This window comes from Dromaius novaehollandiae, chromosome 2 (genome assembly GCF_036370855.1).
Source record: "Dromaius novaehollandiae isolate bDroNov1 chromosome 2, bDroNov1.hap1, whole genome shotgun sequence".
NCBI classification, from domain to species: domain Eukaryota; kingdom Metazoa; phylum Chordata; class Aves; order Casuariiformes; family Dromaiidae; genus Dromaius; species Dromaius novaehollandiae.
In genome coordinates, this window is record NC_088099.1 from 137,664,595 (window position 1) to 137,691,721 (window position 27,127).

At 36.2% G+C, this 27,127-nt stretch overlaps 1 protein-coding gene across 3 annotated transcripts in view; it reads right to left on the minus strand.

Annotated features, from left to right (window-relative positions):
• SNTG1 (syntrophin gamma 1) overlaps nt 1-27,127 on the minus strand; it is a 341,044-nt gene that overhangs the window by 136,767 nt on the left and 177,150 nt on the right. For all 3 annotated transcript variants that reach the window (XM_026097832.2, XM_026097823.2, XM_064507560.1), the window contains 3 exons: nt 24,287-24,341; nt 13,916-14,050; nt 4,165-4,221 (listed from right to left, as the gene is read on the minus strand). In XM_026097832.2, the coding sequence (XP_025953617.1) occupies nt 4,165-4,221; nt 13,916-14,050; nt 24,287-24,313 (219 nt within the window). In that variant the 5' untranslated portion in view covers nt 24,314-24,341. The remainder of the gene's footprint in view (nt 1-4,164; nt 4,222-13,915; nt 14,051-24,286; nt 24,342-27,127) is intronic.

Consider the following 27,127-nt stretch of genomic DNA (forward strand, 5'->3'; position numbering starts at 1 on the left):
ATTACAGCAAAACATAAACCAACACTTTTTGTTCTTTCAAACCCACAAGGAATTGATTATAATCAATTTCTAAAGGGGCTTGATTTTGGATCTTGGTAAAATTCAGTCTCACAGGCAGTTTTTTAAACAGTTAGCTGAATCTCTGATCATTACAACTATAGTTGGAGTAGCCAGGTGATGATACCTAAGAATAGAGTTCCACTCATAGACAAGTCACCATACGATGACTGGGGAGCTTCCTACTGGAATTATTAACTTTCTGTCCTCCTGCTCTTCAGAAAGAAATATAAAGGTCCAAAATACTTAAGGTAGCAAAAGACACTTCCAAAAATCTACTCAAGAGAAAGTTAAAAGGTGACTGGATTGTGTGAAATTTCTGATAGTAGATGTCTGTTTAATTTAGCAGAAAAATGCATTAAAATATCCCAGAGCTGAATGTTTACATTACACAAATTCATGTTAAAAGACCGCAAATATTTTAAGGTGAGTGTCATTAATCACTAGGACAGCTTACTGTGTATAACTCATATCTTGGATAAACTGCATCCTTTGAAATTTACCTCTGCCAGGGAATGTACCTCAGCCAGAATATAAGTCTTTAGATAACCCTCATCCTTAAATAATCTGAGAGTATTAAGATTCAAAAAGTACTGTATGTGAGGTTGTGGGAACAAGAGTTACTGAAAAAAGGAAGAAATGCCTAAGTCACCTGCACTACTGTTGAATCCAATGACGTTTGCTGGGGTTTTTCTTTGTTTTTTTTACAAAGTGTTTACAGTAGCCACAACAGCCATGGAGTATCCACACTTATTAACGATCTTTACATATTGACTAAGTGGCTGAAACATGTGTGGTGGCTCAAACAAGAATGACAGGCTTGAGGCAGAAATTGTTGTGTAAGAGCTGGTACCTGAGTAACCGAGAAGATCAGACTACGTGTCTCAGCCAGCCTAAGTCATATCTTGGCTGACTGAAACAGGCATAGGCAAACTGTGTGCACATGTCCATTGGTTAAAATGATTTTCCAGAAGTCCTAATACAAAAATGTAGAAGATCCAGAGCACTGACTACCGAGCATAGATGGCAGGAGATGGCTGATGGCTGATCAGCCACAGCTGCCCACTTCACAGCCACTACAGAGATAATCTGAGATCCTCAAGAATCATCACAGTGCTTGGGATAGATTTCTAAAACAAAATGATCCATGATGGTTTTTCTTTAAAAAGCCCCAGTGTAAGCTGCAGCAGTGCAGGAGCTGGTTTGTGGACATAAGGACAGGGCAAAAGCCATCCAAAAATAAGCTCCTTTAGCTTGTCGGACGTACACAGAAATTCAGTACACCCTTGTTGTACCGCTTCTCCTCTCCGGACAGCGTAGGAAGTTTCTGCACCTGAACTTACGACGTACGATGTGTCAGCACATACACTGTCACACACCAGCCCTTTCCACCCCTGCATTCTTCATGTGCGAGTGTGTACATATGTGTGCCCTGAATTCAGAACAGACAGACACAGAAAATGGACAGGTCAAAATCAGGTACAGAATTTCCTTTCTTTTCCTACCCCACCCACATTTGGCCTGGGTGTGAAATTTCAGGATTACAGGTTTTGTTTTGGGAAACCAGTATTATTTTCCAATTCAGGAAGAGCAAATGTTGTGGCTATGTTAAGACGTCGTGCACATGCAGGAAGATAAACTTCATGATACACATGCAGTGGCTTTGATACTGGTACGGGTCATTGCCCACAGGGTGACGTGTGAGCCCATACTTTAACGTATTAGTACATAAGAATTAGTTTTCTCTTAAAAAAAAAAATCTTTTATTAAAGGTCAGGAACCTTCCAGAACAAAACAAAACCAAGTAATGAACTATTGCTCATCTGTAAAAGGAATAATAACGTGATCGATTGGCACCTTTCAAAACAGAAAACCGTCATTTTTCTGACTTTTTGAACTCATACTGAATACCTAAAAAAATCCATTTTAGCGAGTCTTCAAAAAGTTTGCCTACCAAACTGCAAAAAAAGCACTACTTTAAGTTTCAGGTCTGAATTGTTTCTTACTACTAGCTAAATAAGTAATAGGAATTTATACTGAGTACTCACACCTGCTTCTTTGGGATTGTGCTGCTAGTGTATCTTTCTGACAATGTAGGATTACTAAAAAAGGGATCTGGCAAAACAGGCCCCTGTTCATTGTTTTTCAAAGCCAGACAAATCATATTATCTGGTACACATCTGTAGAGTACTCAAGACCATAGAATTCTCCTCAGTAATTTCATTAGCTAATCTATACCATCCAGCTGAGGCAGAGTTTCTTCTGTTGAAAGAGATCTCTTGACTATTTAATGACATCTGTTAAAGGGAATCCATCCTGACTGTAAGCTCTTCCACAAATTAGAGGTTTGCTATTCAAGCCGAAACTTATGTAGCTTCACCTTTCCACCAGTGAAATTAATTTTGATCACAACATCTATGCAAAAAAAATTACAAAAGAAAACATAGCTGAATAAAATAATTTAATTTAAGGCAATAATTTGTAAATTTTATTGCAGTTGCTTCCTATATATGTATATTCTTTTTAAACTAAAATAGAATCATATTCAATTTCTAAGATACATTAGGTCTTTGATAAACATATAACGAGAAATTCATTTCTAAGCTGAATTCACAATCTGAAATAGCCTTATTTTCTATATTGGCACTTCATGAATTTTTGCAACTTTGAAGAAATTTCTTGAGAACAATGAATATGCTCTGAAAATGCAAGTAATTTAATAAAGATGATCTCCCCAGTCACTTTTCAATTTATATTTCCCAATGATATTTTATTTGCTACAACTTACCCATACTTAAATAATAAATTTATCTTGAGTTTGTCCCAGATTTTTTATTCTAAAAGATAAACCATTGTACTGTATAATGAAAAAATGCATTTTACTGAGTCCTCATGGAATTTGCTTTCCAAACCTCAAAAATCCTTACTGTAACCAGTTATTTCTTATTACTAACCAAAAGCAACTTCATTCACCTGTATATTTTATCTTACAGTTACATGTATTACTTTATCATTATTCAGTGAACAGTAAGCTACAGTGACATTGCAAGAAAACAACTTGTGTGCTGTTGACTAGATTCCTGAGAAACTTTGGCCACAATACAGCAATTAGTTTTCCTTGAATAGAGGTCTTTAGTGGGTCAACAAGATAAAAGCAAGTGTAGCAAGACATACTTTAAGAACTAGTATTTCTATTCAGCAATATTCTTATGAGTGACAACATAAATGCACATTATCTCTCTTCTGAGTCATTTCTTATAAGGTCAGTACTAGCAGATGTTCACAGGAAAGTCTACACTTTCACTTTATATGCATAATTTAAGCTCTTTGCATTCATGTGAAGTATATTTGACTTTTCCCATTCCCATGGCTGAGGAATGCTGTGTTTAGAAGAAAGATAAAATTAATGCTGTGTTTTCTATCCTGAGATTCAAAGCTAAGGTAAGGTTTTCAAAATCATGGCAATATAGGCTCTTAGAATGGTTATAATGACAAAAATGATAGATTCCCCCTTCCTTTTTCCATGCCTCCCTTCCTCAAAAAGGATCACCTACACTTCCGTATGTTCTTAAATCATCCTGAGGAAAGAAAAAATACGGTAACATGATAAATTGCTGGAGTTGCCTGATCTCAAAAGCAAAATAAACAACATGAGAAAGCAATAACACTTTCTGTCCTATTAATGAATTACAGTGAATTAATGTGATATTCTTTGTAGAAGAATTGATGATGAACTTATTGGCTGTTCCATGTGCCTGACACTGTAATTTAGCATTCATTAATAACAACGTAAATTAGAGTGCTGTTGAACAAAAGAACAGTCTGTGCAGTTGCAAACCCTTTTCAACTCTCATATCAAATCTCATTATAGAGTTGCTCAGCTTGAATCTTAAGGGGATGCTTTTTCCATTGCCTTCCATTTCACGAGGCAGCACAGTTGCTGGTTGCCCTATTGTGACAGTATCTAAGTTTCTAGAAAATGTTTCCTCTATTGTTTCTAGTCCTCTGAAATACAATTTCATTAAAATTTCCTCATTAAAATTAAAATTAGCTATATACAAAGACACTTTTTCTGTAACCTGTGGAACAGCAGACAAAAAAAATTACCTTTATACTTAACCCAAATCCTCCCACAGTCTGTCTTCTAATTGTTACTGTTCTTTCCTGAAAAAAGTTAAATAAAAAAAGTTAGATTTAATATTTTCTGGCATAATATCTACATTCACACTTCAATAGGATGTTTCTACACCACCCTCCAACATCAATTTTTCTCATTACAGTAAACTTGTAAATTCCTGAATGATAAAATCCCATGAAACCTATGCTGCAGGGGTAAAAGATAAAGTCTGGAGGAAAATGAGAGCTCCTGCCTCAGACAAAAAATTAATGTGTTTGAATCATACCTTTCTGGTTACATCTACACCAGCAAGCAATATGAACAGATCTGTAGAGTTAAACAGTCTGTGCAGAACCCAGTATCCATAACACATGCATTTCAGGGGTCTTAAAATGGTCCTGTGGGCACAAAGTGCACTACAGGCTGCAGTGCATCAACTGTGCTCCCGGAGCACATTTTCTAGTTTAGTTTCATCCAAAAGGAATAAAGCTTGGATACTCCAAAACCACTCAGTGATGTGAATCAAAGCATAAGTGCAGATAATCCAGAAACTCATTTCGAAACACATTCCTGATCCAAATTTAAATGCTAACGTAAACACAGCCACTGTTTAACCTAACAGCTATGGCTTAACAAATCGTAACAGATGATTTAAAGCGTGTTGTTATGGACAGCATTATTTAAAGCATCCCATTTTTTTCCTTTTATTGCTCATCCTTAAAATTTGTTATATAAACATCGTAGGCTAGTATCTGTCTTAGATATTAACAAACATTAAACAAAAGACTTTTTTTTTTTAGTCTTTTCTGTTGACTTAATTCTCAAGGATCATTTAGTATTAGTCAATTTGGTCAGTAGCAAAAAAACCCTACTAGCAGATATACAGATATATGCAGATACAAACATACAGAATATATAGATATATGGTTTTTATGCCCTCATTGCTACATATAGTCTGGATTTTATACTCACTTCATAATGTATAATTGCATAACATAAATGTGCACATGTATTTTAATAGACTCATACATTTCAACACAATCAGCATAGATCACCAGTGTCACTCAGATTTGCACAGACCACACAACAAATATTCTGTCGGTATTCTTTAGCATATTAAGGGCTGGACTATAATTTGGTCTGCATGGACTGTTGCTGAACTGAATTGAACTTTAAGAACATACTCTAAATTAGGACCTCTCTAGTTATATGTTACCTATAATAAAGACATTATATTATATTTAATCTAATGCTAATAAAACACACTTCTCTGTCATAGAATGAAGAAATATATTACTTGAGCATATCCAAAATACTTACAAATCCTTTACAGCATAACATCTAACAATTAAAAACCCATAACAATTTATGATCTTTAAACAAATAAATCAGAATTATATAAGTTATATATTTCATTAGTAACCCATCATTATTAATCTAATTTGTGATTACTAAACTCACATAAATAAATAGTGAAACAGCTTCTCCAGACTGTCAGAAGCATCACACATTTCGTACTGCCAGAATCTTGGCTCAGGATCAGGTCCTAGCTCTGCTCAGCAACTCTTCTAACCAAAAAGTTAGAAGAAAAAGAATAGGATTCATCTAACCAAAGTTAAGCCATCTAAAAATCACGCATTGGTCAAGCCAGTTTTCCTCTCTAATCAGTAAAGAAAAATAAATACATTAAATGCAGGTAAGTCATAGCTGCTGTCTCCCTCAGGTGATAATCATCTTCTAGCACTATCTATGTCCTCCACTGAGTACAGAGCCTAGATGTCAAATTTACCTTTGGAAAGATGAATCCTATGTTTAGCCTGATTAAGTATTTTGATGATAGTTACCAGCTTTGAAAAGTTTTGTTAGCAAATTCTTTTATCGGAGTAATTTTTTTTCTTTTGCAGTATGCATCTTGTGATGGAGCCACACAAAGCTTCATTTTCTGTGTCATTTTCACCCAAGATGAATTGAATAGACTTTGTTTGCAATTCAGTATATTTTAATGTAAAAGAATATGTTTATACAATATGATTAATATAATAAAGAAGTTTGACCAGCAAATTGAAACAAATGATTTAATGCTTTTCATTAGCATTTAGAATGAACAATAATAAAATGCTTTTCACTCACCTAATGGCCTTCTTTTTAAGTTCCTAAAATGCTTTACAGCTATTCATGAAGAAAATGTGATGACAGCTTTAGAAGTTAACATATTTTTTACAAGTAATGAAGTGGTCTAAATATTCTGATTCACCCTTTATGTTGTTCCTGTTTAAAGATGCTGCAGCTCCATTGAGTGTAAGGATCCACTTAAAATCTAACTAAAAGTCAGTGTCAGAAGTAGGCTGGTCTATTAGTACTGCTGTTTATTTACACAAGGTAGTATTGTATCATTGAGTTTGTAGTGGTTCCAAAAAGCAAGCTCATCTCCAAGTTTACACAAATAAAACTGATTCTGATGAAAAGCTACCTAGTTTGATGCAAAGACCAAAGGAAATGTCCTGTGAGCTTGTAATTCCATTGCCACATTTTTAACCACATTACATGCTAAACAGAGGAGAAGTTAGAGCTCCTAGGATCTTTTCATGCAAGATTCAGAGGAGCATTTTTTAGAAGCTGCTTCCTGGAAGACAATAAAAGTAGTTATCATTTCATTGAAAAGCTCAAAGCTGTTGCCAAGCTGTCATTGTTTTCTATGCCTCTAACTCAGAAAATTCCTCATCCACTGAACATGTGTTCATTGACTGGGAGACAGAGCTAACAGTTTTGCCAAAAATATTCCTCAGAGCTATGCAGTGAAAGAAAAAGCACTATTTTATAGGCCTTAAATAAAGATATATTAAAATTTCTTCAACAAACAGGCATTTAACCTTCTTGGGATCACAGACATCACCTTAAATGAGATAAAAGTGAAGAATGACTATGTGAGAACGTAAAGAGAGTAAATAATCAAGGCGGGAAAATATGGAATCTTACGTAATTATAAACTATTTGTATTTGTATTTGTAATTATAAACATATTATCAAGAGTTAATGTTACTTATAACAGTTAAAAACTTAGGGCACAATAAAGATTCAAAGATTTCATAGTAACTAGAACGTGGTGTAAAGAGAGTTCATAACACCGCTTAATTTATTCTTAATAATAACAGTTAATTAGTAATATTTTCAATTATTTGTTCTGTCAAATATAAACCAGTAATCTAGTGTGCTCAAATAATTTGCCTGTGTGGAACTACGCAATTGCAGCTAAACAAAAGAACCAAGAAACTTCAAAACTCTTCGTAATACTGACTTAACAGAATGTGAAACTTTAATTTTCCATGTTCAACCTTTCAATCAAGACATAAATGCTGTATTTTCAGTTTGGGACACTGATGTGTATGGTTATTCTTCTTACATGAGTAAAGGTATGCATGGTGAGATGTAAAGAGTTGATCTGTCTAAATCCAGACAGAAAACAAGAAGTCTGTTATGGAACAGAAATAAAGGCATTATAATTGTGAAAAAACAAGGAAAAAATCTGAAAGTGGGGAAAAAATACAGTAGGTGAGAAAAAAGGAATAAACATGAAGACAAATATACAATAGCATAGTGACATGGAAAACCGTAGAGAAAAAAAGGGTGGAAAATGTTAGAATATAATTTTAAGAAAGAAATAATGAAATATATAATCAATGTGTTGGCAGCAACTTCAGAGGTCAAACTCTGATAATATTTAAAGCCAATCTTCAAGGCCATATTCTCATGTAATTCAGCTTTGGCATTAGTAATCACACTATATTTTGATAGAAGTCAATGACATTTTCTTTTTTTCATTGAATTTCTTCATGCATTTTCCTGAAGGAAGATTTTTACATGCTCCCTTTGGTAAGGCTTCACTCTTTCTTACTGCCATTGCTTTGGATTAATAAGGCACAGGACACGGCCCACACGGTTTCAGGTTTGGATTAACTATGTTAACCAGGCTCGCTGACAGACTTGCTCGTCGGCTAATGACTTCTGCTGCATGATATCCCAACCTGTCTGCTTCCCACAGCTCCTCATCTGGCTGGAGACGACAGGCAGTAAGAGAGGGTGGCAGCAGGGAAACCCCTCGGAAAACCCCTTGCCCTGGAGGCAGAGGGTGCTGCAAGCAGTTAACACCGTCCCTAATGAGCAGGAGCACTCGACCTGTCCCTTGTGCTTCCCCTTCCCACCACACGTGCCTAAAAGCAGAAACATTCACCTCGCTTGCTACTTATACAAATCCTACTCCAAGGCTACCAGCTCAATTTAATCCAAAACTACCGCATTGCTCGATGTGTACATTCAAATTAAAAAGCACAAACCCAAGGTCATATGGATCCAAATTCCCACAAGGCCTGGTAACAAACACACTATCGAAGTTTCATGATAGCTGTAGTTTCCAGCTAGCTACTCATATCATACACCGCCGCTGAGCCAGCCTTTGGCTTTTCCAGTTGTTTTCTGTTTTTTAATATCTGCCTTTTTTTTTATAAAAGAAAAAACTTGACTCCAAAGAGAAAAGGCTATTCTGTCCTTTCAGATTTGACCTAACAAATGGCAGTCTTGTGTTTAAACCTCAGTAGATTGCTAGGCTTTTTTCTTTTCTCAGTAGCTGCAGAAAAATAAACAGGTTTGGATTGTCCCTAAATACAGGGATTTACATCTGCCAGCTCTGGGTTGTCACTTCAAAGTTGTCCAGATGGGCAGAAAGTAAAAGTTACCCCATCTGATAGATATTTGATGGAGTCTGTGACACAGGGAGTCTTACTTTGGCGCTGTTCATACTGTCCAATTGCATATCAGACTCAAAACAGCAAATAAATACAATACAGCAAATAAACCAAAACCAAACATTAATTATTTTAAAATTCTCCTTCTTCTTTCATTCTTTGGCTTATCAACTTTGCCAATTTTAATTGGACTTGTTTTACATACACCAAAATACACGGGAAGAAAATTTTAAACTCTCAAAAAAGAATGTTCCAAGGTAAAAGATTTAAAATTCACTCTCAGTAAGTATCCACAATTCAAAAATGTGCAAGAAAGGGAAAAGCAATAACATCATCTGACTGGTCAGAAAAGTCACATTAAGTGACATATTCTGAATATATACTTAAGAATGAATAATAGCTTTATTATTTAAATTTAAAAAAAAGAAAAAATATGGCATTGTGTGAAGTTTACAAACTGAAAAGCTATCTCTAATGCAACTGATTTTTTTGTAATAACACATGGAGTTGAATAGAGTTATAATTTTTTTAATAGGCTTGATTTCACAATAGTGACAGGATAAATTTAAAAGTCAGATAAAATATGCTATCTTTACAAGAGAAAGAAGAATGGTTGTGTGATTAGTAAGGTTAGAAATCAGATCTGGCTACAGTTCTAGAATTTAACTCAGTATTACTTTCTGACCTTGCAAAAAGCATTTATTGATGAAAGCCTTTTATCTATCAAAAGAGCAAATTATAGTCCATAAGTCACATTCAGATACCTTCATATCAAACTCAGATAAATCCTTAGACAAATGCTGTAATACTCCATAAGAGCCATTGCTCTATAAATTTACAAAAATGTGCATTAATTTTGTATTAATATTGAAAGAATGAATGATCCGCACATCAGTCTCCCACAAAGATCCTTAATCAAAAAATACTAAAAGAATTAGCAGTTGTTTAATTAAGCAGTGCATTACTGTATAACAGCATAGAATTTGATTACTCAAAGTGAATGGGAATCATCTGTATCTTTTCTTCAGGTGAATTACTACTATTTCAGACAATTCTATGACTTTTCAGTAGAATCTTTAATTTAAGAAAATTATGCAAGAACACAAAGTGTCCTGGTGGCCAAACTTAGCATTTTGCTATCTGCTCCTACTTTATTTTTGATCTTTTAGAGAAACAGTAGCTGATTTGAATCATCCATCTTGTTGGACAGTACACTGTCATATCCTTGGTTTATGGAGATCATATGCAGATACACTCCAGTATCGACTCCAGTCGAAAAAACTGCTTGCCTGAGGAAGGATTAGCAAACAAAGAAAACCTATTAAAGAAGAAAAAATTATGGCTCTCTAGAAAGGTAAATTATTTTCATTGATAAAACTCAATAATCTGTTTACTTGAATTTCAGATGTTCACAAGAGGTGATAGAAATTACGAATATTCAACTAAGTAACAAAACAATTGTAAAGATTAAATCTTTTCCTAGGAATGAGCCTATTGAAAAGTCATATTTCAGATCAGACACACAATATTTTAGAGGATTATTTTCCCTCACATAATTTTCATCGAGGTCAGTATCAGGCCATCTTTGTTAGACCAGTCTATTGACGTATATGTCTAAAAAGACTGGCGTTTGCCTTATCACACACTGACATCTTGAACATCATGTAGCAAACTTTTGTGAGGTTAATTTCATGTAATTCAAGGGATATGTTTATAAGGAATTATTTATAAGGAAGATATGTTTATAAGGAATTATGAAATAAAAATATTTGATACTTCTGCCATCGATGCTGAAGTTGGTAGTTTTCAATGCCACAATTTTGTGGCATTTTGTGAGAGTGTAGTACTTCACAAAAAAAAAAAAAAAAAAAAAAGAAAAAAAAAAAGCATCTGACCCAGCAGTGACCAGCCTTACCTTCTAGTTTTCTCACATACAGACTCGTGGATATCCTCAGCACACACACCACTCATAAATTCAGACATTGCATGCTGTAACACCTCTCTCCAGGCAAGAATTTCATTTGGGTTAGTAAAGACATTGCTTTCTAGATTCTGACTTTCACAAAATGTTCTCGTCTCACACTCTGGTCGTTGGCACTGGAGCACAAATCTGCATCAGGTACCCACTGGTAGCACAATGCTGAAGCCAGTACATTTCTATCTCTTGGAAAGCAAGTCTTTCATGTTGTGTCCATAAAGAAATCTCTGTAATACCTATGCTGCCTGCCTATGCAATGGATGCTTGAATTTAGATCTCATCCATGATCATTTGAACAGGAATGCTCAAGGGAATTGCTACAGGTACAATGGCTACGGGAACCTCACTAACACTAGCATAGTTCAAGCTGCTAAAGAAACAGAGATGCTTTCTTTTTTAAACACTGTTTTAATGCTATGCTGCTTACAATCTTTTACAGATTTTATTTTCTTGCTCCGAACTGTATATAATGAAAGAAGAAACAAGCTTTATTTGCATCTCTTTAGTTTTGGGAAATTAGAATAATTTTCCACTAAAAACTAAGTGTTCTAAATTAAGAAATAGGTCCTCATCGCAAATACTCACATAGTCCACTAGCTCCATGGATTTCATTTACATTATCCCATAGGATGCAGATCTCCTGATACCACCGGAATGTTAAGCACCTGCTTAAAGTCTGACCTATGCAGAAGAGCACGCAAATTGCTTCAGACTTAATAAAAGATGCTGCTCTGACCTGGAAACACAGTAATAGCATTGGGTTCCTGACCAGTGCAGCAGTGAAAAGTAAAACTTATAATCAAATTATCTGAAGACTATTTATTGAGACAGATCTAAAAGGACTTCTCCTATAGGTACTTGTCTATAAAATTTAACAGTGTTATTGTTTCTCAGTTACAAATTATATTTTTATCCATTAGAGTCTTATTCTACAAAGCATTCAACATTAGTTTCTATTCAGACCACTTGCATTTCAGAAAGCATGTAAAAGAAAAATAGACATGGTCAGTCATCCAGAATGACACCAAGAACAAAGCAAAATCAATGAAGCAAAATAAAAGGTCAGAAAAATAAACAAACAAAAAAGCAACCTAATAACATCAGGAAAAAAAGGGGGAAAAATGCAAAAACGAAAGCCCGTGGGACTTGTCTAATCATGCTATACAACCAAAGCAGATGATTCTGATGATTTAAATGGCCTGTGACAAAAGGAGAGTTAACTGTCCATGAAACGCCAATCATTCTTAGCTAGAATGAACCTACTGAGTCAAGACTCAGTCTTAATCCCAGAGGAAATCAGGGTAGAGGGCTCAAAAGTCACTAGCTTAACAATAACATTGCCAAGAGAAAAGAAACTCCTCATCACCACATTAATATCAATCTGTTAATGCATTCAATATGCAAATAAAATAGGGATAGCATAATCAATGAAGCAAATTATTCACTATTTTCTGCAATGCTGTTGTGAAATTAAAGAGGGTAAAATCATAAAAGAAAGCCTTGCTGTGAAACAAAAAATTATTAAATACGCATTTCATGAAGACATTTAAATGCCAGGTTCAGCAGAAGTAATAGATATTACAGCACATTAATGAAAGTCGTATTTTTGAGTGATAAAATCTTTTAATAAATAAGCCAGAATGGCAGAGTAATTGTGCTGCAAAGTGTGCTGCTAATTGAACAACTATAGCCTGAGCATGCATTTAAGATTTCTTTCTGCCTGGGCTGCTAGAGGTCCTGTATGTTGCTGAAGAAACAGTACATTTTGGTAAAAGAAACTTCTACATTCCATATACAGCACACCCATATTAGTAAATTTGTACATCAAACTGTCAAAAGCTAACAGATTTGTCCATGCAAATTAACCCAATATATATGAACACAGTGAAGACAGTGTGTCCCTCTTGCTTCAAAGGAAAACTCAGAAACATTCACCTTGAGATGTTCATATTAGTCCAGTGGATTTTCCTATACATTCGCCACTGATCTTCCACAGTGTTAGCATTACTAATGTTTTATCAATTTATTCCTGGTTTATGCTTTGTATCTTTTTATTCCACTTGTATTTTGAGATACAGAAACATGGAAACAGCAGCAATTAATTAATAATACAAGCAGTCAGACAACATTTGCATAAAAAGATATTACACCACTATGCCTCACAAGATTTAACACGAAAACATACAATAGTTTTATTCAGCTTAAAGGGAGAACAGAATGTTCATAATATTTTCCAATAAATTGTAAAACTATCTCTATAAAATACAGTTACAGGATCTATAAAAATGCCTATAGAAATGAATAGTGATTTCCATCAGGTTTTTTAGCTATTTTCTACAATTAAATAAAAACTTAGCATTGTAATACTTCAAAAAACTACAATATTATTCTCTACAACATTTTGCAAATCTTTCAAATAATTGTCTACAGAACTCAGTTTCTTACCTGCAAAATTCAATATGAAGCTTCAACAAGAAATTTGATATACCATGTCAAAACAGTAATACATAAGTTACAATATTACACTGATTCAGCTGACCTAAGCCTTTATTAAGGGCTGCTTCAGCCAGTGACCCTCACTGCATAGACTAGCAACCTGCATGGAGTTTGGTGTTATGCTAACATATCAAGCAACCAAAGCTACAGAGGACAACAGTCAAATAATTCCTGCACCTTGATCCAGCAGTGCCTTGACATAACAGTTACTATGTGAATGGTTCATCAACTCCATAGCATCACTCAGATATGTAAGTACATTGAGGTATCTGTATCCACAGGAAAAGACACTGTTTATTGTATTCGGTGGCTCCATGATTTAAGGATGAATGCAGTGCTATTTCCTAGATGAGCAGTGCTAAGATTCAGTCTCAATAGATGATACATTAAAATAAACACAGTGTTAACTGTACGCAATGAAATATCAAGCTGTGAGAGTAAACACACACATGTGCACGTGCACACACATACAGAGTATTTTTACTTCTTATAAAGTGCGTCTTAAAAGAAGAAATAAAGACTACTTACACCAGAATAGAAAGGCTCACCAGACACACAGATCACATCCTGCTCCTGGATCATCAAAATATCTTTGGCTAAGTGCAATCGCACTTTGAAAGGCTCCTGGTTACCATCCTGCAGCAAACAACTCCCTGTCTTTGTCTTCAAAGGCAGGAATAGAGAAGAAAAGTTTTCTTAGTTTGCAAGTTGTATTGCCAACAACTATATTTTGAAACACAATAATTGACAGATCTTAGCTGAGAGATCAGTACCATTAGCATACATACATAAATGCATATCCAAAGCTATTACCAGTGATCACTACATTTATTAGCTGTGCTCAGACTACAAGATAATGATGGTAAGGGTAGCAAGTGGCAAAGGTAGATTTGGTATAATAAGGCCCTATTTTGCCCACGATGAATTAGGGAAACTCCTGTCATTAGCTTAAGGGCAGCTACTTTCATACTCTCCAACACTGGATTAAATGACAACATCTCACTTGGGCATGAAATAAAAAATGATGTTCCTGCATATTACATCAATTTTGAGGAAGAAAGACATAAAATAATACCTCCAAAATAACCACTTCTAAAAATATCTAGTAGAAGCCTACTCTAACTCATTGTGAGCTTTTTCTGATCTGTGAGCAGAACACTGATTCAGGCTTTTATGCTGTTTTTCAAATGAGGATGCTGCATCTAAAAATAAGAGAAAAGACATCAAAGAATGAAACTTCCTCTAGTAATTAACTTCATGCTCCACTTCTTTATTTTATGTTTCCTGTTAGAAGTCAGGAATTTTGTAGGATTCTTCAACATACAGTAAATAACTTTCCATCACCTTAACTGTGTCATTGTTGCAATACCTATTACACTACTTTTTGGCATCATACATAAAAGGTTTGAGCAGTAACCACCTGCAGCATTTAATAACCTTTCTCTGAAGGGTGTACTGAAAATAGCAAACTTTTTTGGTACCAAATTTTTTGGTGTGAGAATCTTTCTTACAAATCATCTTAAAATTAATTATTACAATGCACATTTTACAAATGTTATATATCTGTATCTATCTGAATATATATACATACATATATGTGTACCTCAGAAACAATTCTTAGGTAAAAATGATTTAAATTCTTGGATTCATCAATGCCAATAATAAAACTTCCAGTATTGTCATTCAAGTCAGATTTCAACCTACTGGCTGTAAAAGCTTTTTTGAGAATGGATCAAAGAAACAAAAGTCTTCCTGTGACTTTCTCTGCTGAGGATGACCTGGCTGAATCTGAGGACTCCATCTCAGGTAAGAGCTTGAAAAAGCATTTGAAAGATCTCCCCATAATCTGCTCTGACATATCTATAACACGGAGAGAAAAAAAACCCAATATGTGATTGACAGTAGGCAACTAGAAGAAGAAAGCTTAAATTGCTCTTGCCATGCCTTAAGGGAGGTGGAAGGTGGAAGACCACCTCTAAATAATGCTATACAATATTCTGCACTGACAACCTCTGTTCTGTTACTTCTATTCTTTTCTTTTCTTTTCTTTTCTTTTCTTTTCTTTTCTTTTCTTTTCTTTTCTTTTCTATTCTATTCTATTCTATTCTATTTCTATTTCTATTTCTATTTCTATTCCAATTCTTCTATTCTAAGCAATCAAACTTATAAGAGTATTTTCCCTTGGACACCAGAATCATATCAGCATAACTTAGCCATATCTTTGAAAGTGGCTTTGAGGTTTGTTTTTATTCTTTTTAAATTAAATAACAGGAAGCAAACACAAAGAGTTCTACATGCCAAATTCACACTGAGGTCAGGGGAAGCTTAGCTCTGAAGGCCTCATACAGCCTTGTTCTAATATGTAGGTGTCTTTCTTTTTAACAGGATGAGATAGAAACTGATTGCTATGGACAGAACAATTAAATAAATGGATCATCATAATGAGCTATATTTCCAATAAAAAATTCCCTGCCATAAAATAGTATACATAAAATGTTCTGTCATTAAAATAAAGAGAATACAAAATAGTTAAGTTCCCCTGCTCCTTCTCCTTACAACTTCTGCACACAAAATAAGAAGACTCTTATTTCCACGAAGTTGTGATGCAAGCAGTGACAGTGAAAGTTGAACAGGGAGCTACAAATAAAGTTAAATAAAAGGGACTGGCCCATAAACACCTATAACTATAAAATGCCTTTTTCTTGCAGAAAAGTTTGCAGACATGCCTTTCCTCTTCCCCCTGGTAATGGGCTAGATTCTGCCTCTGATATATTGCTTTTAGTAGCTCTTCCTTGCTTGACTGCACATTTCTGATTTGGTCAATTACCCTATAAAATCTCCAGAGAAGCTTTCTGCACAAAGCTGAGGGACTTCATTGTGGGAAATAAGATGCACATTACCATATCAGACACAATTAGGCATTAGAATAAAGCTAAAATTCAAGTTGGTTTCTAAATGTATGTGGGCAGAGTTTATTCACTCTGAACAAGGAAACCAAGCATGAGAATGGCAAAACATTTTGAACCTTTGCAAGACTGATCACACACACTCAGAGATCTTATTTACATCGCACACTCTAAAATGTAATAAAGCACGTTAATGTTGTTGGGCTTTATGAAAGTTGGTTTATGATACAGTTAAAATTTAAATCTTCAATTACGTTACCTCCTTCCCTCTCCTACCTGATAACAGCACTAACAACCATGTAAAGGAGAAGATCCTAGAAGATGATGGTAAAAATGTAGTTTGGTTTCACCAGATAAGCTCAAGACAAGCCTTGCAAATAAAGATTGTCATTTAACTTTTTTCACTGTGTTTCATTTTTATCTACTGACTTTTTTTTCCCCCTGAGGATCCAGTAAACTGAACCAAATAAAGATATGAACTCCTGCACCCTTATCTAGAGTTAGAACGCAGGGAAGATTGCCTGTATATATGCTTTCCTGTAAAATTACAGGGCACATCAACATTCATCCTCCATGCGGAATAGTCCTGGCCAGAGATCAGACAGGCTGCCCTACTCTGTACCCCTGCCACCTCGTACATTTGAAGGGCTTGGATGGGGGGTATGTGTGGACTGGAGTGAGGAGTTGTGGCTGATTGTCACTTTTGTTCCTATTTCTAATTTACAAGAGATTCCACCAAGAGGCTGTGCTAAAATTTTCCCTTTGAGCCTTCTGTATTTCACTGTGTCAGAGGGCCCTGCCCCATCCGTGACTTAAAGCAGTAAAACAGCATATGACACATCAGCTGAGCTATGGTAACTGTCAGTGTGAGGTCATGCAAGGCATCTTCTTTTGCTCATATGTATGATAAACTGCATTGCCTTGCAACAGACATGGATAGACAAGAGTAGTGCAGCCGATAATATTTTATTAAGCAAATACACCTTGATCATACCTTCGAGCCTAAATTTCCAGCAACATTATCCTGCTTACATTTATACCTTTCTATATTCTTCATGCTATTTAGAGTCAGGCAGCTGTTGTAAAGAGGGCAAGAAAATAGACTGGTTGAAGCTGCACATGTTTATGAAGTGGATGAGGTAGACTAAGGAATGGGTAAGGAATAAACGGCTGTGGAAGACTGAGTTTGTGCATGGGAGAGCAGTGCATGACTTCAAGCAAAAGCAGTGATGAAGGAAGGTAACTGTACCTAAATGATACATGAAGCAAACTTTACTCCCTCAAAGTACTGCCTCCACGATCTGATGCTATGCTCTTTTCAACCAGGTTAGGTAGAAGCATCGACGTGGCAAAACCTGAAGTCCTTAGCAGGAGTTCAGAATCTGCTACTCTTCCTAAACGAACATAACTAGGAGGGGGCTGAAAATGTGTGATTCCTCCTTTGCTTTGCTTTGCCACATCAATCTGTGTTGAACCTTCTGCCTTAGATCACTAGCAGAGAGCAGTCCTCAAGGCAGACCGCTTCTGCAAAGTCATAGTCATCACTCTTCTACAAAGTCTGGTCACATTCAGACCATTAGTAGCACCAAGGCAGTGAAAAAAAGGCCTTTAAAAATCTTTTTACACTATACTATGATGTACACCACGTGGCTGTATTGGCTTTGTATAAGATCTGGCGCTAATAGCTTTGAGAGGAATTTATAAATATTTATATACCATAAACAGTTTGGTGTAATAATCATGGCCTTCACCAGTATTTAAGAATTATTTTCAGCATATACATATATGCTAGCAGCATGATCTTTATTAAATATATAGAAAATAGGTACTGTACAAGACGGAATTTTAAAGTCATCTATTGTTTTCAAAGCTTTTTTTTGCAGGACTTCTAACAAAAATATTTTTAAATTTATCTGCCCCATACAAGGATAATGGCACACTTCCTGCTGAAGGATATTTTTTGTTTACATTTTTGCTTTTTGTTTTCCTTGTCAATTATGATGAGAAAAAATAGATTTCTTTTCTGTGCTTTGGTTACAAGGAGACTTATTCAGTATTTCAGGCCATTTTAAATAATATCTATCCATTTTCAGGGGATGAACATACATTTTTACGCTATTTTAGCTACTCCTTTTGCCCTATGTTAATAAAACATATGAAGACCTGGCACCTCCCCAGATACCCAAGTGCTGATAAGTCCACAGAGGAAAGGAAGAATAAAAGAGAAGAAAAATTTCCAAGTCCATTCTCATTTCAAGATGGCCCGAATTTTTTTATTTCTGCTTTGGCAGGTATGTCCTAAAGAATAATAAACCTCTGCAGTGCCCTGAAATCCAGTTCTACCATGAAGAATCTGATACCAGTAAGGAGAACAACTGATACCATAAGCAGAAACTGCCTTAAATAGCAGAGGTAGTTCACTTCTGATGAGTACCCACACTTCAGGACGTTTAGTTGCTCTGAAGCTGACTTCTGGGCATTTGGAGACATACCTGCCAGTCTTATATAACGGCATGTATAATAATAAAAAAGGAAACTGAATCAGAGTTCTAAGGTACTAATGGCAATGAATACAAGAGGTAGGAATATGTGTCAGAACCACATAAAGGATGTTTTTCAAATAGTCCAGCTACTCATTCTGTGGGAGTGTTGCTAGTGTAGGTAGAAAGCACTTACATTGTCAAAAATTGGACAGCAGCCCAGATACACATGGATGTGTTTAGTTTGTCATTCAGGTCCTAAAAGACATTTTCAAAGCCTGTTCTATCAGGAACCAACATTTTGCAATCAAAAGGATAGCAAGTGCTTTCCTGCATGTGAATTCTACATTCCAACTTGAAAAAAAAAGTTGGACTTGGGCTTAACCTTCTTTCTCTTTGATTTGTCAGGTGTGAATATTTGGCACTCTTGATAAGTTGTTTTCTCCAAAGAACAAACTTTTATAGAGAATTTGCTTGTTTCATGCCGTCTGATTAATTCAACATGTAAATGAGACATTTGGAAAAGTATATGTATGTATATGACGTTCTTACTGAACTGAGGTGCTTCTTTAAAGAAAAAAGAATTACTTTTTGACACTATAAGAAAGCAAATTTTGGAGTTTGAATTGCCGATGAGTTTACTAAGGCTGGATTATACCATTACAGTTGAGGCCAAGAAATTTAAATGGGTTGATAACAGAAAATGGAAAACTAATGTGAACATATACATGTTTCTTGATGTTTCTTAAGCACAAATCTAAGGCTCCTATCACATGACATTCTCATAGGCATTGTAAGCAAGTTGTTTCTCATTTTCGATCTTGTGATTTTGGGAGTAAATTATGAGTTGAACCTGCTTTAAAAAAAATAAAAGCATTACAAATCCTAACAGTGCTATTTGATAGCATTTATAAAAACTGAAATCACCAGCTTAGGCTGAAATGTACAGACTATAAATGGCATAATGGCCACCAGGCCAGTTCCAGTTCGAAGTAGTATATGACAAGATTTATGGAAGAAAGTCAGGAGAAAGTCAATATTTGGCTCACAGATTAAAACACATTCTGTGGCTAGCAAAAAGGGGCAGACACAATTCTCAGGATCTTAAAAATAAATCTGTGAACTACTGTAGAATGTATAAAATTACAAAGCTTGCAAAGTCTAGAAGAATGTTTGTATGATTCATAAAGCAGATGACCACACCTTACAAGTTCAAAAGAATCCTTCAAAGGAGCAAAGGACAACATCACAAGCACAGATGAACAGACTATCAGCCTGAAAGCAAATGGGATATTTTTTAATTTAAATAAGCTTAGAATGTTATTAAGGGGGAAAAAGGCCGGAAACAATAGAAGTAAAGAATGGGATTTCAGAAGTTAGAAAGTAGGGTTCTGCTAATTGTGGCAGGCAGATGAGTGAACTTTTGCCTTAAACATTTCTTGGTACACAAGATGCGAGCCTTGCTGCGCGTGTTGCAGATTTTGCAGGAAACCATAACCCCGAGCAAGCCACCTATTTCCATCTGTTTCCGACGGAAACAGGACTGAGCTGCTGTGACTCCCGAAATGGTCTCCCTGCGACCACCCGGGACACACTGAGCCTGCGCTGAACCAGACCACGATCAGGCGGAGACTTTGGGACTTGGACTGTAAATTATTGCCGCTTAGCACAACTTCTATAAAACTTGCTTAGCATAAGTAGCTAAATTTGCTGAAGCCTTAGGCCGCAGTCCTAGTTCAGTAAGAAAGGGCCCCAGAGCTGGTGCAGGCTGGAAAGATAAGGGAGTTACAAGCAGTCTGCATTCCTGTGCTTTACACTCCGAAAGGGAGGATGTCAAGGCTTTGAAATAAGGCCTGCTTGGGCGCCAGGACCCTGGGAAACAAAGCCTCCTCTCACTGCTGAAACAGTGTTAATTAGGGGGGGTCTGGACTATCTCCCCCTCGTCAAGACCTTGGGAGATAGATAACACCTACTTTCACTGCTGGGGCAGTGTTAATTGCTGTAGTCTGGAATTACCACCTCCTCATCAGGACCTTGAGAGACAACGGTGGAACCCGAGGAACAAAGACACATCCATCAGCAGAAACTGCAACAGTAAAGATAAACAGCCTGCCTAGGGACAGCGATGAGACTCAATAAGGAGCAGGAGACCCCAGACCTGAATATTATTATTGGTCCAAACTACCGTGTGAGAGGTGGGTGGAGAGCTTAGATTGGAAAGTTATAATTGCCCAGTGATTTCTTTGTTCAGGGTCCCTCTTCGGCAGCACCCAGCTCGAGCTGTAATTACTACATGCGCGTCATTACAATTTATTTATTTAATTGGCTTTAATTTGGCTCCTAACTTTTCCAAGACACCCAGGGTGAAGAGGACCAACGGGACGCCACTGGATCCATGGGTGGTGATGTCTCTCTCTCTCTCTCCCTCTCTCTCTCTCCCCCCTCTTTTGATGAATGTTTATAAGATCTGTTCAAAACATGCGGCACGGGACTTGTTTATCTAGTTTAAATAATTACCATTAAGTTATCATTCCTAGCCACGTGCTTTGTCTTTTGTGTTAATAAATCATAAAACTGTTTGGCTGGTGTCTTTTCACCTTAATTCAGTCCAAGAGCATCACAAACGTAGTCATTGGCCCCAAGGGGAGGGAGGTCGTCCTAAATGACTCCTCTCGGGCCATGACACTAATGCAGCCTGTTCATAAAATACACAGAAAATACCAATCTGCAAAAAACTAAAACAGTATATAAGAGGAAAACATCCTCCTATTGGGTTTATAACCATTCCAAGCCTTTGGTCTCATAAGGAGAGTACTTGCAGTAGAGAGGACTTAAATACGTCAGAGAATGAGGTTATCCTCCAAAAGACAGTTTTCTGAATAAAGAATAGGGTCAAGAAGATAGGAGAGAGATTAGGAAGCCCTGTGATTTATGCTCTTGGAAAGTTGAGAAAGCTGTGGATAGGGGCTAAAATAAGAGTTTAATAGTGCATCTGTGCGGGATAGTTTGTTTCTTAGGCTAGTTGAAACTTAATTCAAACCACATACTGCCATTAGCAAGGATGGCGATGAAGTACCAATGAGGAAAGTCTGAGCCCAGCTCATACCTTTTGGGAGAGCAATCTCAATTCCTCTACAGTGGTGGTGGTTACAGGTCTCAGGCGGATGGGGAAAGAAGGGTAATGGATATTCGGCAGAAAAGAAATAAAGAGGGGGAGAAGAGGAAGGCCCAATAGCCAAGATGCCTCATGACAGCTCTTATTGCCATTGTCAAAAACAGCCTAGTAACTATTTTGGCATACAAGACTGGAAATTATTTTTCCTGAATAGAGTATGATTGAGAATTTGATACAAGTGGGGATAGAGGGGAAAAAAGGCTAAAAGCTGTAAATCCACTGACTAGATAGCTGCTTAAAGAAACTGAATTATATCGACTAGATAGCTGCTTAAAGAAACTGAATTATCTAACAGAATGGATGAGTACATCTCATACTGGACTCAAGTGATAATATCAAGTAATTTCTTAAACCTTGGATAGCAGCAGTTCAAAGGAAGGTGCTTACATCAGTGGAGCAGCAAAAATGGACCCTTCTGAAAACCAAGCAGTAGATAAAACACAACCATTGGATGATGCCCTATAACGGTAGTGCTGACGTTTTAGTTAAAAATTACACTTTGTGAAAGAATAAGGCTAGCTTTATTCAGGCATTTGCTGAAAGTAGGCTGAAAGTCTACATTTTATTAACATTGGGTTGGGAGGGAAAGTGTAAATCATTGTAGTTTTAAAAGTTTCTCAGAGGTGGCCCCATTGCTATAAAGTTCATTTGATACAAGGCAGATAAACTGCGATCAAATCCGCCTCATTTAGTTTTATTAATCTGAAAGTTAAAGCTGCTTGTTTAGATTCTCCAGATCATGGAGTCACCCTCTCCTTCCATTGCCTATAGTGGGAGCTCAAGCAAGGTGAAATCTTGAGAGATTTGGGTGAAATTAATTCTCCCATTAGAAGCCAGATACTGAATGAAACAAAAATGTCAGTGTCCTTGTACTGTAAAGGCTAAGATGGGACTCACATTCCAGCTCATCTTTCTGTGGCTGCTGTTGTTGTTATTGCTGCCAGGCATAGAGTGAAGTTAATTGCCACTAAATAATCTCTACTAGCCTATAATTTTAACTACATAAAAATCCCGTGAAAATAATGTGCATCTGCCCCTTCTGGTCAATAAATGCATTCAAAAAGAACCAAAAACCAATCTACCTAGTAATGTGTTTTTCCAGGCTGGTAATCAGGGAGATACCGTATTACAGAATTTAGATCTTAAAAGAATCTTCTGAGATATTAAAGCCTGTCACATTGCATCCTGGACAATCATCACAATATCCTTTCCATAGGCAAGTTTCACTTTAATATCAGGTTTTGATGCTACTACTTCTTTCAGAATGCTGCCATGTTTTAATATAATTCAGCCTGTTTCTTTTTTTTTCCCCATTATTTTCCCCTAATTTAATTTCCCCTAATTTTTATTAATTGGTTCTCAGGCCAACATTGCAAAATTGTTCTTTAGCTGCAATGAGTTCTTGGTCCTACTGCTGTTTCCATTCCTCCACTTCTATTTTTCTATTACAGAGTCATGGAATGGTCAAACTTAAAGATATGGCCAGAGTTTTCTTGTTCCCAGTCATAACTTCATAAATACTGTTTGTTATTATCAGGTTGTAGGTAATTTTCATTATGTTTTAATCAAAATAACACACTGACATCACTATCTAATTTGGTGTAAATGGTTCTCACGGTGCCTTAATTGCTGAAGTTATGAAAATATACTAAAACAATTAGTCCATAGACAATCATTTAGTAAACGATGTCTTTTTTAACATCTACAACATCTATTTTTAACATCTCATTTACTTTCTTTAAGGCAAAATTAGTATGAATACAGAAACCTAAGCACTTCCCCAATCTTAAGTGGACTGCATTGGTTTGCACGGATATACTGTATAAACTGTATATATTGTAGAGTCAAATCAAATGAAAGTATGCATCAGATCAGAAAGAAAGTATTTTTCATTTTGGTTATGTTCACAGCCTCCCCCCACATGCACCTTTTTCTGATACTCCTGCACTTTCCCCTTGATTTTGCTGAACATTGATGGACAGATTCTGGCTCCATTATGTATTTCTTCATGTACAGGCTTTCAGCCAGGCACTTCTCTAGGAGCACAACTCACACAAAGCACAGATACCTGCACCTATATTGGACCCAAAGAGGTACATTGGAAAGGACAGAGGTGAGGGCTAATAATGAATTCACCTCAGTAAAGCCTTTCATCTTCCACTACAAAGTCTGTCAGCCACCATAGAGGAATCAACTGAGTAATGTGCATTTGATTGATTATATAATTCCTCTCATTTCAGAAAAAAGGGGTAAAAAAAGGATTTTGCATATAAAAAGGATTAAGATTACATTCATTTTGATTCTCGTACTGTTTGAAAAGAAAAATATCTGATCCTACCTCTTCACAGGCAGTCCTGAAATCCATGTGCTATGACACAGCAAGTGATATTTGTCTAAAACAGAGAAAAAGATTTCATTACAATGAAAAAGATATTGCAAAATGTAACAGCTATCTGTCTGAACTGAGCAGAAAGCAATTGCACTACTCTCTGGCAGATCCAGTTATAGTCACTGCTTAAAAAGAGAAATGATCAAAGTTGCAACAGGATTAGGAAGTGTAAGGTGCTTTAAGTCGTTCCCTGGTTCTTACAAAGCGCACAACCTGGTTTCGTAGGAAAATCAGAGGAATCAGAGGTTTAGACTAATCAGAAGAATGCTCATATTCTCACCGAGCTCCTCCCTTGCACAGCACATTCACACTTACTCTTCTTATTGTAGATGTGAGTTTATTTTTCATTTCTTTTCCAAACTTCAAGCATTTTGGAAAGAAACATCACAGAAGGGAACGATCAAGTGCTGCTCTTCAGAATGCTCTTTCTCTACTATGAGACTGACTTTTTCTTTTCTCCTCTAGTTAAAAACATGCATGAATACCTCGTCTAACTAAATTTTATTAGCATACATAATCTCTCCAAGAAAGCCAGTGTCATGTAATAGTTTGCCTACTTTGCAGAAATGGTTATGAGGTAAAAAAACAAATGTTAGAAAAGTCAGGAGTATCTGAGAGCACTGCAAAATGTCACACCAAATCCTGTGATTATTACTTTCCTAGGCCTTTACCTGAAGTGTATTAATCCCAGTGCACGCTTATGCATTCATTTATTTATGAGATAAAGTTATTGGAACAGGCTGTTATCAGAGGCTAGTAACAGTGTCCTACTGCAGCTTCTGCAATAGAAATACTGCTGCATCAACTGATAACATTTCCAGGAAACCCTTCCTGGGCAAAACACACATTTTATTTAATGGCTGGAGAAACAAAACCTGTAACAACAATCCTCTCCATCAAGCATTTTATTAGTATTCTGAATGACTTTTTTGCATTCAATTATTTGTATAAATGTACTACTCAAAGCTCCAACACAGATTTTGTCTGTGCTAGCCTGTTTAAAATGCCATTAAAAAACTATACCTTGCTTAGTACAAAAATGCAAGTATTAATCATTAAAATGTCATGTGGCTTCATTTGTTTTGATGCCCTGACCTTAGTTTTATTAAACCCAAGCACCCACACATACACAGGGTTAATATTCTGTATTTATGGAGCTCTGCCTGGTTCACAACTCCACAGCCTGTGCTTTACACAAATACTGAGCAGCACCAGCCTAGTTTGGCTAGATTATAACACAGGGATTTGAAAGGGGCGCATCATTACTTGCTCCTCATCTTGAAGACCTTCCTCTCTGGTGGGACAGTCATTGTGCAATGAAGTATGTTCCCTTGCCATTTTTATGATCCCTCTCTCCAGGTGCTGAGTAAGCTGAACTTGGAAGGAGGCTTTATTTATTCAGTAGTATTCTGAAAACTTTCTGGCCTGCTGGAACTTCTGTATCTTAAAAATACACACTGAAGTGTCCTGTTTCTGTATGACTCTATTTCTTACTGATTCTCAGCTGCAGCTGGACACAAAGAAGAATTTAAGTCTATTATCAATGTTTTTTTTCAGTCTGTCAACAACTTTTTAACATTCGATACTTTAGTAACAGCACATAGAAGGTTTGATTACAATTTGCTTTATCTATCTCATATATCAGCTCAGAAGCTTCAAGTTTCCAGCCTTTCAACTCCAAATAAACTCTCTAGATCATTAAATTATAACAATACATATCATGCATCACACAGATTTTATCATATTATACTGATAAAATGCCCTAATAATTACTAATAATCTTATCCTATAGTACATGAAAAAAAGGCAGCAAACAAAACCAAATAATTGTAAAAGATGATAAAACAAATAATTTTTAACATAATGAATTGTGGAACTCACAGCTGACAGATATCCCCTGGCCAGCCTCCAAGCAACCACTGCAATCCCCTTACCTTACAACCACAGCCACTTTCACCCAACCATCTTTCTACTCTCCTAGGAGCTTTCCTTGGTGTCACCTAGGTGTCACTCCTGGTTTGCAACCCAGACCCCCCCTCAGCCTCAGTTACTATTTGATTTTGCTTTGCTTCTCACCACTGCAAGCAAAGATGTGTAAACAAGCAGGCCTTGAAAAGTTACTTTCCTTGCCTTCTACTTCTTTTGCAATCCACGCTTACTCAAAAACTGAGTTACCAAACTTATTTAGCTCATCTCTGCTGACAAATGCAAAGGAAATAACACATGACAGACAGGTTGGGAACAGAATTTGACACCCCCTTGACAGAACAGGCATTTATTCAATACTGAGAAAACATTTACCGAGCTGTATTATTAAAGCATTTGTGTTCTAGAGGGAAATCAATGGCTGAGACATAATGGTGCAGTTGAAGGCTATGGCAGCCCTCAGAGACAAAGCTTCATTTAGGATAATGCGCTGAGCACTTGAGCTATGCTCTGGACTTCCTGTAATAAATCAGGTCATATTCCAGTGCTGTAATTCATGTCATTTCACAAAGTAGTTCCATGACAGAATACTCCAATATATTTAATTAACTGAGATAGCTAATAAAAAAAAAAAAAAAAAAAGAAAGTGCATGCAATAGTAATAATAAACATTTTGTTTGTAAAGTGTTGAGAATGCCACAAGCTAAATAAAATACTATATAAGTAATAATAAGAAACACTTCATTCTCAAGGTTACTGGTACAAAATTAAAATATTCTATGCACAAAAAAAAAATCATGGAGAAATGATATTCTAGCAAATACAATAATTTTAATTGAGCTTACAATACCATTACAACTTGTA